Genomic DNA, 15,450 nt, shown 5'->3' on the forward strand with positions numbered 1-15,450 from the left:
CCCTGTTTTTTAGAAACATAATCTATAGAAGCCTACTGCAATCTAAGTTTTACAGAGTAACAAAGTATTGCAATTGTTCATTTAGATTTCTTTATTCTCCCCCTGTAACGGGAAATTACAGTGGTCATCTAGAAGATATTGACAACTGACAATTTTCATGCCCAGCAACTCAGGTCTATGCACCTTTATCCATATCCAACCATGATGAAATCTGCTAGATATAACCCCTGGAAGCAAACAATTAAGTATACTGCCAAGATCTGGCAGTCTTCTTTTGCATTTCTTTAGCAAAGCCAGTATTTTATGGCCTTTAAAGCATAAGAGTGAGATGAAAATTTATGGCAAGATACTCAACTCTACTGTGTTTTAAGAGACTTGTAGGAGAATTGAAGTGCCTTGGTGATACTTATGTGCAGTTACCACACATTAATGTGATTACTTTCAGTCTACAGTGGAGATCTAGTGTAGTTGAGAATGGCATCAATCCAGAGTCTCAAGACTTAACACTACCTTTGCTTCAACTTTACAAACAAAAGCAAAACTCTATTCGTAACATGTTGAACTCTCTATAAATAACAGTTCCTCAGTATAACTACTCAGTGGTGCATTTCAGTAGACCACTATCACGATTTTGCTAAGTTTGCATAACACAAAAGAAGTTAAAAACAAGCAATGGAACAATGGGTGATATGAAAGACATAATTAAATAAATGTGCTGATTAAGAACAAGAGTAATAAGATCTCAAGCAAAAGCTTTACTCAGGGCCAAACTCCATTATACTGCAGAATATGGAAGTTGTACGTACAAACAAGGTTACTCTTGTTTCCTGACAAAAAACCATTGACTTTCACGTCTTAGAAAGTGAAAAATGAGTATTGCACTTATTAGTTATTACAAAAATTTTAAAGGACTGCTTCTCTCTAATTAAATTTTAGCCAAAGGAGTTTTTCTATGGTACATCTGTTAATAAATAGAAGGTGGCTGATTTTACTTTTGCAATTTTTTGATTGTTAATGTATTGTAAGTGATAAAATGACAATTGAGAAAGCAGATTCCAACCTAGATAAATTTTTACGAACCCAAGCTGCTCATTTTCAAGAAGTATTATCACAGACTGTACCCCAAACACTGCGGGGTTTTTTTTTTAAGTATTGCTTTTTAGCATTTTGTTACTGGTCATTCTACTTAACTGTTACTTGGATTGTAACATCTCCTTTATTTGTGATTGCATTCATATACAAATCTAAATTTTGATGTACATGTTTTCAGGAAGTTAAGTTAACCTAGATGCCTGAGATGAAAATAAAATTAAATTTATATGTTGTTACATGAATTTTGACAATTATGAATTGCTTTGAGGCAATTTTCCTGTATGATGCATTATTGATTTTACACAGTTGACCTGCTTTTTTTAGAAGCAATTAAGATTATCCCCTCAGCCACCCTACTCAATACTGTGTCTTTCCTTCTTTGTTGCCTTCCATTGGAACCTAAATTACAGACACCGAAGAACAATTAAAGCTGCACTAATACACAAAAACAAATAACTTCAGAAATGTCAACTATAATATTTGCCAGAACACTTACTACTGGATCAGGCAGGCTGCCACTGACCTTAAGATGTTTAAAAGCACAGGAAAAATGGTTTCTGAATCTCTGGTAAAGGACAACAACTACAGAGAGATCGTCAGCCTCGGCAAACTCAGTTTCTCCGAAATGAAGATGCACAGCATATAATTTTCAGCTTAAGATTATGCAAGCAATTTCAACATGATGGATGCTTACAGAACAAAGACATTTCAGGGAGTCATCAAAAAATTATGTTTAACTCCCATCCTAATACACTGATAGTGTAAGATCTTAAATACTTCCACTCTTGTTGTTTCAGAGCAGACTGGCGAGAACTCTGCATTGTGATCTGAACCTGTTACACAACTCTCCCAAATTAGTGATCTTTAGGTATATTTTTACACCACTTCTCTGTGCAGAAGTCTCATTATAAGGTTGTTTTCAGACAAGAGTCAAAGTTATACCTTGTTGAAGACATCCTAGTTCTTAGGTTAGCTTTCCATAATTTGATTAGGATAAATACTGACAGATATCTACCCAACTTTTCCTTCAAGTTCCACGATTATGTCAGAAAGAACATTAAAACAGTTACAGCAAAAGGTGGCAGGTCACTAAAAGAAGACATTTTTAAAACAAATTTCAATTATTGAAACATTAAGCATCCCATGTAATACAATTACTCAATTGTCATTTGTGGCTTTTTGAATTAAACTAAAGCAGATAATTTAAGGCAAAAATACATGTAATCAAATGTAACTTCCATTGTAAAACAACCTAAGTAGGAATCAAATAGGAAACAGACTAAAAGGTCACGAAAATATTCAACACATTACACAGATTATGCTAAAAGCTGTGAAAAGGAGCCAAAATACCACATCCTGCCAAGCAGAAGGAAGGAAAGGAATAAATAAGAAATCAGAAATTAAGCACTGATCCAAGACCATTCACAGAATTATTGTGAAAGACAGAAGCATTTCCAGAGCACTCAGTTAACACCCCCACCCCCTCAAAAATTAAAAGCCTTTTATGAATTTTCAAAACACAGTACACATCTCAAGTTCACCATGTCAGCTGCTGATAATTACTTGTATGGTAGAAAAATTTCAGGTTACAGGATCAGTACAAATTTCTTGAGGAATTTTCAAAGCCTTAAAATGAATTTATGCAAAACACACGACTAAGTCTACCATACTGTAGGTCCTGTCAACAAGGACTTAAACTTGCTCAATGAGATATGCTACTTCAAACCCTTTATTTCAGTGTCAACCATAAGGACACTGAATTTTTCCTTCATATCTCTTCAGTTTTTAGAGTTTTCTTTACATATTTGGTAATGTGCAATATTTACACAAAGCAGAACAAAACCAGTCACATTTTTTTCCTTCCTTTTGTATGCTATATAGCATGAATTATTATGCAAACCATCACCTTCAGTTACATTTAAAATATACATTACATCTTCATAATTTTTAGTCATTCTCATATTAAAGTTAAGGAAAACATAAGCAAGAGTGCTCATTTTCTTATAAAGGGGTATTTTTGATGAACCTTCACTTGGCTGGTACATGGAGCTTCCAAGAAAAGATATTAAAATAATTTGTTTGTTGAAAATTATTTTTGTTTAAGTACATAGTGCTGCAAAAGAATCTGAAACTTATTCCTTATTTAAACTGGTAGACGAAATAAATGAAACAATGTTTCAAGTTACAGACCCTGTTTTTACAATGCACATGGATATGGTCTTCCCTTACAAAAACATTTGTGCTACCACAAACAGATGGACCTACAGTAACAGTCTTGCTGAATGCTAATGGGTGCCTTAAGCAGAGGAAGGAATATTAGGATACTATGCAGGTTTACTGAACTCACCTGACAGAGGTGTAAAACCATTTTCTAGGAGCAGAGATGCATGCACAAAAGTAAGAACATGATTGCAAGTAATAGACTTTCATGAAATTAGACACCTCATCTTCAAAATGGATAACAAAATATCGTGATGAAAATAAAATGTAAATTTCAGGGTTCCTCACCTCTCGTTTCGCAAGCAGCACATTAGGAACAATATGAGGCAGGCAGCGTCCCAACATTAACATGACGCTTTTCTCACTGTCTGCAATCCGAGATACCTAGAAAACCAAGTTGCTTGTTTGCTTTTTTCAGAAGCACAGGAACAGAAAAACACCATTTGAAAGGAATAATAAAAATTGCAGCAGACTGATCACTTACCAGAAAAGTATTTATTTCCATACATTAAGCTGTAAGTTTTTGATGTGTCAGTACTTTCAAAAGCATGAATCCACTTGTAGAGACTCAAAAGTTCCCAGTAATTACACCTCTATCACTAGGTTTCATATTTAGCTTAAAATCTGAAAACATATCTTTATTTCTTAACTTTCATGCACATAGATTAATCTTTCCATGTCTTGTTTCAAAGCAATTATTGCTTGTTTAACTATTGCTGCCATGCAAAATGAAGGATCTTTTAGTTTATGCCAACTGGAAATATACCTCTGATCCCAAACGGCTGTCTGCTGACATCCGACAGAAAGACAGTAGTGCTTGATGGAAAGCTGGTGACAATTTCCTGAAATATCATCAAAAAGGGAGAGGGGGAAGAAAACATAAATCAGAAAGGTGATAAGGCGAGTCCTTCCACTCTGGTTTAATTGGCTAGGTAAAATGACACCCAGAAAGAATGTTCAAGTGATTCATACTACAGAAGTTTTAATATTATCTTTGGCTTTTAGGGTGTTTAGTTTGTAGCAAGAAAAAACCCTGATTATCCTAATTAAGAAGTTAGTTTTAGTTCCAAAAAATAAAACATCTTTCAAACTGCTGCACAGACAAAAATAGGACTAAAGCATGAAGAAAAGGAAGTTTAGGCAATACAAGAGGAAGCACACAATTATGCAAACGGGGTGGGGCGGGCACAGAAATCACATGAAACAAAATTTTTGCTTAACGCTCTGATTCTGCAAATTGCATAAAAGCGTTTGAGTAGTCAGTCAAGTTATGAGCTTCAGGGTTGAATAGAGTTTGCTCAACTGCCACTTTGGGATCTAACTTTGGATTCAAATGCTGCCAGAACCTCAAAATCAATCTTAAACTGCTGTCTAAGCCCTCATACAGGGTGCATCTGCACAAGCACTGCCTCATGGCCACATCCAGCACCAGCCTATGCAGCCGAGCTACTCAAAGCCTTAAGCATCCATATCAAACCCTGATAAAAGCTTCAAAACAGCTGTGTCTGAAGAGGGTAATTTGGCAGAAATGTTCTCAGAAAACAATTACTGACCACTACATTAAACAGGCAAGCAGCAGCTCCCTATTTTTCCCAGTAATGACAACTTCCTCTGCCTTATCTGAGGCCTTGTACTTAGATGCTAATCTAACACTGCTTCATCCACTATTAAAGAAGAAAGACAACATTTGCCTTCCAAACTATGCACAGAAAGCATCTCACCCATTTCCATCATCTGCTGTTTGAGTCCTCTAATGACACTGAGAGGAGGCAACTCCTATTTTTTATGTGGAAATTGGTAACACCTTTGAACCCTCAAAAATATACACAAGCACACAAAACCCAACACACAAACGATTATGTGCATGGACACACATTTTATCTAATAGATTGAAACATAATACTTCTTACAGTGAATACAACATCATTCACCCTTTTCTAACTGAAAAAAGCCCATTAAGAATCAAATATCTTACTTATAATTACTTAAACTAATTCAAGAGGACATCAATAAATATACCAGCTTTTCTCTTCTCACTATATAGAAAATTATGATAAACAAGATTTTTTAATAATTGCTTAAAATCGTTTTTTTTCTTAACAGTATAGATTCTTGAAGTACATTTTCAATTTTAATGAAGGAAGCTTGTTTTAATTCTATTCAGCTTGGTTTTGTGCAATTGTGCAAGTTTCACTTTAAAAAAGTTGCTAAACTACTTAAACAGTAGCTAGTTGTAAAAGACCTCTTTCACAATATGTTAGTCCTTATGCTGTAAAATATTCTTGAGTGAAGGATTTACAGGCTCTACTCAAGACTGCAGAGTTTTTTACATTGGGAGAACATAAGCAAGCACTGCAAAGCAGCAGCTTAAGATTGACACAGAGGCAAGGCCTTGGCCAGCCCTTTACCCAGGCTGTCCTTCAACCTGGCATTCATTCTGCAGAAAAACAGATCCTTTCCCACTTGGAATCCTAATTAAAATACTACACAAGGGCAAAGTTCCATTCCCACTTTGCAGAGAATGAAAAGTAAGTATGACAATATGTCACTTAATCTCCTTGTGGGTTAAACAACAGCAAGCGCTGGGCAGTGTGGATCCTCTTAAAATTGCTGGCTATATTTGCAGTCCAGAAAGCTTCTCTTTAATGAAGTCTAACCAAATCCTTGATGGCTACGCTGGACAAAAACAATAAAAGACCAAGGCCTTTTGCAGACAAGTCAGTGGCAAGTGTCTTCAAGGGCCAACAGATGCCAGCAGTGAAGACGTCCAAACAGAAGAAAGAACAAGGAATGAAAAGCCCAGGCCCTACTATTCTATTCTATAAAACTCTGAGACAAAAGACTCAATTCATTCAAAAACCCAGGATTGCTATATACAGAAACACCCTGTATTTGGTGCAAATTACCACACACCTCAAATTAGTTGAATAAACACATGTGGTGCAGTCTATTTAAACCACTGCTAGTGCTTTGCGCTGCCATCTGTTAACGGAGGCATTTTTCCAATGATGGTCATGTCCTCATTTGCCAGCATGCACGCACAGCTGCTCTGAGTGCAGTCACACAAGGCAGGCTCACTTCCCCTTCTCTCTTCCCATCTGGGCAAGATTTATGCCAAGAAAACACTCCACAGATACAGTAGTAATGATCTTGCCTTTTAGGATAGAGTCTTAGTTGTTAACCCTTCTCAGTACACTCTGAATAAATGACAGTAATTGTCTTCTATAAATAAACGTGGATTGAAATCAATAAACATCCAGCATTTCCATTGTGCTGCTTCTCCTGCAGATCTCAAAACATTTAACAAATAATTTATTTCCTCAGTGAAAAAAATACTGCATTATTACAAACCTAGGGCATAATCCAGGAAGAAAATTTAGTACTAGATACTGGTCTGTAAAACACTGTATCAAATATGCTTTCCTTTGACCCTTTGCTGACATATTAAGCCCAAAGCAGAGTACAAAAATAGCTACATATTACACATGCATTTTTTATTTCTGCAGTGAACTGCATTTGAGGGGACTTGTGAATTTAACTCAGTGGGGATTCACAGCTTCATTCAACTTCTTTTCAAATAAATCTATGTTACATTTACAGTTAAAACAACTATGATCAGCAGAACAAACGATGTCCTTCTAGTTTCTACTGTCATAAATTCCACTAGAAATACACAGTTCATTCCTCACTCAGTGATTTAATCCTATTTTGATATACACCCTCACTATCCCTAAAACATCAATCTAATATTCATGCCCTTAATGTCACCCAGCACTCACCATTAATCTGAGCAAGAAGAAACTTGCAACAAGCCAAATGAAAGTAGGTAGACAACTATATAGCAACAACTCAAAGTTTTGATTACTACATAGTCTGGATTTTTAGCCAGGATATGAAAGAAACATAAAAAGAAAAAAATCTGGAAAGCTTAAACTGAACCACTGACCACCTTCCAGAAAAATCTAAGCTGTTCTACTTTCCTGTTCAACACTAGTATAGTCAACTAAGAGAGAAGAAATTTGTTATGAGACTCCAAAGTATTATATTCACCAACCAGAAATCTTTCCTCCTGTCCAATTCTAAAAATTAAGGTATCACTGAAAAAGTAGCCCTGACCTTAGAAGTTAGTGCAAGAAGTACAGAAAACCCAGAGAAAGCAGGATTGTTAGGGTTTGCAAGAAAAGGTAATTACTAGCAGGTTAGCAACTCTTTTTATTTTTGGGTGCTCCTTCCTCCCCTCCACTACAAGCTTGCATTTATTTTTCTATCTGCACAGAATGTCACACAGATTTCTACTTGGTATTTTCAGATGGAAAGATAATTCTAGAAACAAATTACAGTATCAACATCAGCAAAATCTCACTAAGGGACAAAAGACAAAGCAGGATGGATGCCTGCTTCCCTACAAACAGCAACAGTAAGATCATAAGGTGAGCTACTTGCATATCTTTGTCCACAGTGGTAACAATTACAAGTTGTACATACCCTCATTATGTTTGTGGTCTGTGTTACTCCTGATGACTACAGTGGTTTATCTATCACTTAATGAACAAATCACTTCTCCTTTTCACTATAAAAACACTTGTACAGGTTGAAAGGGCTTTCTCAAGAACACTTACAAGCACAAACTCAGTCTCCAAGTAATAACACAACACAAATACCCTGATTTAGTTAGAAGAATCATAGCTACCCAGTGAAGGCTTGCCCCAAAATCAAAACTCAAAAAGGCAATATGCCATTAGATACCTTTCTGATAATTACAAAATAAGTAAATGAAAAATAGTACTGCTCTCTAGGAGAGTTATACACATCTACACAGAAAAAGCAAAAATTTTTCCCAACAACTCTTCAAGCAGAAGAGAATCATTAAATTAAAATTTAAAGAAAACAGAACTCTTTTGTCTTCCCATTCACTATTCTGATTTTACCTATTTTTTTGTTGCAACAAACAGGGCTGGGTTTAGAAACAAGTAGAAACTGAAAAGAATTTCTGAAACTTAAAACTAAAACTCTAGGTTTGTCATATGTACTCCTTCCTAAAGAGGTTAGGAACAACATAAAAATATCAGCACTGTACCCTACAGGTATGTTAAGTCTTTTATTTGCCTTCAAAACACAAATGATGTATTCATTTGGCAGAATTTCACTGTTAGAAAATTATCTACTCACTTGACAAGAATTTTTAATAATACCATGCAATTTACAACTTATCACTAACCTATTAGGTTTGTCAAAGTGGACTGCAGCTCTAGATGATGGAGGACACGAGGACAGTTTCTCTGTCTCTTTAGAGGGCACAGAATTTAGCATATCATCTTTAGAAGTCCTTGAATCCACTTCAGCTGATAAAGCAAGGCTTGTTTCCTCAATGTTGCCATGTTTACTGTCATTCTCAGAGCTCTTGATATCCAAGTACCGTCCATTGTCCTCTGAGACTGTGAGAGGCACTTGTTTTAAAGAAGGATGGGGAGCTACACCATAAACAGTTGACACAGAAAAGTTTTCATTCTTGAGAAGATCTATTTCACTGAAAAAGCAAATATGAAATATTTTTGTAGCTTTCATGCAAATGTTGTTCAAATCATATCACTGCAGCACAGAAATAAAACAACATGCTGAAGAGCTCAACATACTCTTCAATTCATGTATGTTTAAGAATTCCTATAAGAGAAATGACTTTGATCACACAAACTGTTCAAATAAGCACTAGTTTCACTGAGCACTTCAGTAAATAATTAGTAGCAGGAAAAATGTTGCATTCTGAGTGAGTGAATCAACAAAACAAGCAAGTAACAACAGTTTTATCTCCTTCTGGCTTAAATCTGAGCACTGGAACACAAATTGTCACAAGACAGAACACTACCCAGGATGCAAAACATAAAATACTAGAGTGGTGTACTGTTCTGTTTGAAATAGTCCTATAGTTTGAAATGGTAACTATGCAAGTCAATAAAGCCACTTAAAATTTATGCATTTTCCCACACACTGCATTAGTAGACCTCTTAAGAGGAATGATACCCTATGGCTTACAGAATGACATGTTTTGACCAAACTTTTAACTACCTTTTTTTTTTTGCTTAAAGATACAATCACATATACTAGTCTTGCTCTTCAGAAAGAAAAACTGGGTTGACATCAGATGTTAAAACAAGCATCTTTCTGACAGTGTTTGCAAGCTGTACACACTAAGGCATGACATAGAGCTAATTGAAAAAAAACTGTGTAAAGCATATCAGAAGCGTTTGTTTTCAAAGAACTAATGAAGTTACAAAATTAAATTGTATGGGTAATAAAGGGAAATAGTCAATTTGAAGTTGCCTCCTTTTTCTAAATCAAATACTATGTATTGAAAATGAAAGACTGCCCTGCCCTGAAGAATTCCCAGTCAATTCCTGTATCTAAGTTATGGTTCCATATATGTGTCAGAAAAACAATGAAAAGTTATCCAACATTTATCAAGAGTCAAGTAGGTTGATAGGAACATACCTTTCAAGTCTTTGGATTTGTTCCATCAAAGACCATTTCTCACTGTTTAACACACTAATTTGATCTTCTAATTTTTGCACTATTAAACATTGCTAAACACAAGACAGAAAACAGAAGAGTTTAGTACAACCAAGTTAAGCAGTACATCAAACAGCTGTAACATTTCTTCTGTACAGTCTTACTTCTATTGACGGTGGTGCTGTTTCAAACACAGGGACGGTCCCAAGTATAGGAGTGTCAGCCTCTAACTCATCATCTTCCACACCAACTGATGCATCCACCACATCTCTTGCAGCAACATGATGGTTTCCAAAGTCACGGTAGAGTTGTAACAGGTCAGGAGGCTTTGGAATGTTCAATCCTACATCATCCCAAAGTTCAAAATCCTTCAAAAGAATCAAAGAAACTAAGGCATACAATATGCTTCCTTTTATTTTCCTGTCTCTTCCTCATTTGACCACAGGTGATGCAATAGCAAAATAATCACATCAAGACTGCATTGTAGTAAATCAAAGAGAAGCTTAACTCAGCAAGAAGCAATAGTAGAGGAAGGATCCACTTTGGGAAACAAAGCAGTGTGACCACAAAGGCAGCTCTAGGTAACATAGTAGAGAGAGTACCTTCCAAACCACATAGGTTACTTTTTTTTTTTTTTTTTGCTAAGACATGAACACTTTGTAGAATTAGAAATAACATAGCTCAAATTCTAGCAGAAGCCAATGCAGTTGATACAAGGCAGAAATATTGCTTTTGTTCCCATTTCACTCACAAGTGCAGGTGGAATTTCCCTAGGGAAGACAGGCACAGTATCACAGAATCATTTAGGTTGGACAAGGTCTCTGAGATCAAGCCCAACCTCTGACTGATCATCAGCATGTAAATAAGACCAGAGCAGTAAGTGCAACATCCAGTCATTTCTTGAACACCTCCAGGGACAGTGACTCCACCACCTCTCTGGGCAGTCTGTTCCAACGTTTAACACCTCCATGAAGAATTTCCTCCTGATGTCTAATATAGCTTAAACACCTCTGTAGAACACTGATAGTGAGATGCAAACAATACAAGGGCCTCCTGTCTTAAACCATCACTCTATATTCTTGCTTTGCTCATTTATACCTTATCATCCTATTAGTACAACAATATTCCATGTCTGTATATACAAGCAAGTTTGTGCACTGTTACACAGGAGTTATGATGGTCTCTTTAATGACATTAAGTTTAAGTATTGGTATAAACTTTTTTCCTATTGTTCCCAATCTTCACTATATTTTTTCCATAGTCTGGTCACATATATTTCTTTGAAGAAAGATTATTTTCTCAAAGAATTATGTGAATAACGTAGAAAAAAAATGTGCCTACTATATATTAATTGCAGTATGCTACCTTTTAGAATAAAGAATTTTGCTCTTTTTTGGTAATAGTCTCACAACACAAAACATTCTCAGCTGAGAACACAAACAAGAGAAATTGTTAAACTTTTCTTTTTTGGGGACTGTATTCTCACAAGTATTTGGTGTTAAGTGCAAATATTCAGTGGAGGTGGAAGATTCAGAAATTCTATTTAACAACATATTTGCGTCACAGATTGGGATATGAAATGTAGGAAAAGTACAGGAGGACCAGTTTCAGATAAAACTGAATGAAATTCTATATTTAATTATTCTGGTAATATTCCCATTTTGTGATACATATTGGGTGTTGATATTACTGGGTGTTTTGTCTACCCAGAAACAGTCAGATTGTAATTAGAACCTTCCAAACATTCTTCTCAAGATAGTCTTCCCATCAAATGTAAGCCAACAGAGATATAAAACTGATCATCTTAAGAAAAATGCATCAAAGCATAGCTATGTTGGGAAAGAGCCAGGATAACACCTTATTACCAAGAGCTTATTCAATACTGTACTCAATGCCACAGGTGACTAAGTACTCTCACACACACACATACTCATCCCCAGAAGACAACCAGTGAGTAAACTGCATATCCTGCACAAGTCAACTGATTAGGATCTAAGGAAAAGATTACGTTTGAGATCCAGATCCTTGAGTTCAACTGAACGCGTGTCACACCAGAATACAAGGAAATATCTAACTCAGAGTGTTTCACTTCTTGTTTTGCTTCTTTAAAGAATGTAAGCACTCTGTCTCTCCTTCCTACAAATTTTGGGAAGCTACTGCTCAAACTACTTTGTTTTCAAACCATGGTTTATATAAGAAAATGCTAACTAACATATTTAACTTTTAGAATACTCATATATATGAAGAAAACTACATGCACACAAAAAATCCCTTAAGTTTACTTGACTTTATGACAAGATCAGAATATGGAAAGCAGGCGTGCAAAAAACCCCAAACAAACCCACAACGAAACTTTACCTGATCATGATTTTCATCTGAAAATGTTATTGATGTAAGTTTGTAACTATTCTTCAATAAAAATTCATTAACTAGGAAGTTTAGAGCTCTTTTCTCAAGAGGTCTAATTGGCTCCTGGAAAAAAAAAAAAAAAGTAAACACACTAGATCTTTTGTTTATCTCCCTTCCAACTATGGAAGCATATTCATACTAAAATCCATGCAAAGTTAATTTATCACCAGCCACCTACCTGAATTTCAGGACTTGATTTATAATTTGTTCGTTCCTGCAAAGGAACTTCATTTTCTGGGGAGGAAAAAAGAAGTAACTAAATTTTACTCTCTCACAGAGGATGAGCTCAGCTACTTCTACATTGTTTAAAGTAGAGACTTAAGAAAAGGTTTATGTACACCACCTGCAGCCTGAGTCAGGTTGGCTCGAAGGGCCTGTATGGTCTCCTTGGCTTTCCGTAGTTCAAACTCCAGGACTGGACAGGGATTTGGATTAAACACACACAGGCATCCAACCAAGGCAAGGGAAACAAAAATAAAATATAAAAAGCAAGGATGGGTGTGAAAAAAAAGATACCGTTTGTATTAAACGTAAAGCATGCAATCTTTATGGAACTCATGAACACATGCAGCAGAGTTGGTCTGAAAGCAAACTGGTGAACATTTTCCATAGTTTCACTGGCCTTAGCTTAGCTAAGTCAAAATTTCAAGCTGTCTGACAAGGACTCGCTGTAAGGTTTTGGGAAAGTATTTGGGAACTGATGCTGTCAAATGCTCATGTTTTGGTTTTTTGGGAGCAAGAGGAGTATGTGGGCAATAAGAACACAGATCCAAATGAAACAAGTATATTGTGGCAGCAGAGGAAGCTGTCTCCATGTAGCAAAGCTTAAATCATGAAGTGAATGTACAGTCCCATTGACACCACAGACTTTTTTTAGAAAATAAAATCATACACCAAAATTTTAGTAGTTTAAATGGCAGATCTTGAAATGTACTTTATCTTACTAAGAAATAAAAAAGTAATTTTAAATTTCTATTTTAAAATAGTGAAGTTTTAGGAATGCTCTATATTTGATTAGGATTTTGAATTCAGTTCACTGAATTCAAATGAAGAAAGATGCACAAGAACAAAAACACCCAAAAAAATGCAGTTCTTCTGCAGTACTTATAAAAAGGCTTGAAAGGAAAAAAGTCATTACTCCTGAAAGTTTACATTGACTTTCAAAGACCTAGAGTCAGCTTTAAATTCAAAAATACTTAATTCTAGTTCTCTACTCTCTCTTAATTCACCTTTCCACTCCCCTAGTCACTCTTATTTGTTTCTCATGTTCCAATGTTTCCTTCAAAAAGGGCCAGTGGTGATTTGTGTGCACTGGGATTTCATGTGTTTTGATGCTGAGGTCGTATGTATATGGTGGCCTCAAATTTCAACCCCCTGGGCCTTTGCAAAACATACAGCAAATGTTCTTTTAATAGCCATTTACATATAGAACATCTAAGGAAACCTATTTAAGAGATGACCAGATAAATACATGCATTTCCCTAATTGTCATATTAATCTAATCACACTGAAATATACAGTTACCAGAAGGAAGGACCCTTAACTGGTAGAGATGAGCACTGAACACCTACCATGCTCAAGTGTTAGATGACCTATTTAGAATAGTTTAATATCTACTTTATTCCCAAACAAAAGGAAAAATGTTGTAGTGACTTTTAACAAGAAAGTTTCAATGAGATCTTTAGTCACTGCCTGGAAACAATTTAACGTGGCATTTGCAAATATTTACACAGAATACAATGCACAGCAGAAACACTGCATTGGACTTTGCTGGTAAAAAAATATTACTGAAGGCTGCAAATAAAACCAGTTCCTCTTTTGAGCATCTCTATCTAAGACTTGTGGTAATTAGCACTCATGGAAAAAAGATTCACTCAGTTTGCAGTTCTGCATAGAAACTGAAGGAGTTACTACAGTACACCACATTTGCTACATGAAAGTAACTTGTTTGATGCACAGAATTTTACTGCAGCAATACAAAAGCGCAACTGAGGATACAATGAATAAAATATGTAAAATCTCTCTAGTATTCAGCAATGCTGATCTGCAAATACTTCTGTGCAACAAAGTTAGAAAACACTCTCATCATGAAGTAAGTACCTAATTTTAGCACTTCCTTGCATTTGAGTTACTTATTCACAGTTGTAAGATACTGATTTGTTACTTTTTGAAAATGTTAAAGAACTCAAATTAAGCAATTTTTCTTATGGAAACGACTATGTGTTAACATTTTACTCTTGTAAAATATTTTAGAAGACCAGAACAGTTGCAGATCAGGAGTGCCCTGAACTAGAATGATATAAATAATAAAAAAAGTTAGAAAAAAAATGCAAACTATAAAAACTCAGGAATCCAATTAAGGAAAATAGGAATAAGACATGTCTGAAGGCGTAGAAAGCCAAAAAACTCATGTCAGACAAACCCATGTCAGACGGCAAGAATTGATTTTTAGTGAACTGTGACGATGCTGACAATTCTTAGAAGTCATTAGGACTTTACCCAGTCAACCTTAAAAGTAGATTACTCTGCTGCATGTTTCTGTTACACAGTAGAAGATTCTAGACATAGTATATCTGAGAAGCTGTCACTTGGCAGCATGTCAAAACAGCCACATAATCCCACCACAACACAGCATTGTTACAGTTGTACTTGATCTAATCTTACTAATGGCACCATGATAATTGCCATCATACAAACCTTGATGCTTTCAAGTCAGTCACAAAGGTAGCTTTTATTTGAAGACGTTTATAGGTGTTTATACAATTACACATGTAAATAGCTACAACATTAACTTCAGTCAAATGTTAAACGGTGATTAAAAGCTCTTTAAGTTATACTGAAATGTGATCTTCTGCCAAAACATGTAATGATTTTTAATTCAACATGTCTACCAATGAAATCAACATTAGTAATCCCCATTTGTTGATTCTACAGCATTCTCTTACATAAAAAGGCAACTCTTTAACCCCTTTATTTGTAACCATTGTGAACTACTGACTTTTAACATGAATGACCTGATGCCTCTCCCCCTCTCCTGTTACAAAGCTCAAGCTACACCTTCAGAAGCATTGATAAAGCCAAGCTAAAGCTTAGCTTCATGCTTGACTAGGCTGATAATGTGTACAACTCCCAGCAACTGGTGAAGGAGCTGACACTCCTTAAGAATAATGTCCAAAAGTTTTGCTGCAGACAGACTAAGAAAGGAAAGAATCAGATATTGCTCTG

At 35.6% G+C, this 15,450-nt stretch overlaps 1 protein-coding gene across 3 annotated transcripts in view; it reads right to left on the reverse strand.

Annotated features, from left to right (window-relative positions):
* Window positions 1–15,450, reverse strand: part of RELCH (RAB11 binding and LisH domain, coiled-coil and HEAT repeat containing) — a 77,280-nt gene that overhangs the window by 40,238 nt on the left and 21,592 nt on the right. For all 3 annotated transcript variants that reach the window (XM_041427776.1, XM_041427774.1, XM_041427775.1), the window contains exons 3-10: window positions 12,569–12,640; window positions 12,404–12,459; window positions 12,175–12,288; window positions 9,981–10,184; window positions 9,799–9,890; window positions 8,531–8,839; window positions 4,079–4,154; window positions 3,601–3,696 (exon numbers count right to left, since the gene is read on the reverse strand). In XM_041427776.1, the coding sequence (XP_041283710.1) occupies window positions 3,601–3,696; window positions 4,079–4,154; window positions 8,531–8,839; window positions 9,799–9,890; window positions 9,981–10,184; window positions 12,175–12,288; window positions 12,404–12,459; window positions 12,569–12,640 (1,019 nt within the window). The remainder of the gene's footprint in view (window positions 1–3,600; window positions 3,697–4,078; window positions 4,155–8,530; window positions 8,840–9,798; window positions 9,891–9,980; window positions 10,185–12,174; window positions 12,289–12,403; window positions 12,460–12,568; window positions 12,641–15,450) is intronic.

Source organism: Onychostruthus taczanowskii, unplaced genomic scaffold, assembly GCF_017590055.1.
Source record: "Onychostruthus taczanowskii isolate IOZ18803 unplaced genomic scaffold, ASM1759005v1 scaffold119, whole genome shotgun sequence".
In the NCBI taxonomy this organism is placed as follows: Eukaryota; Metazoa; Chordata; class Aves; order Passeriformes; family Passeridae; genus Onychostruthus; species Onychostruthus taczanowskii.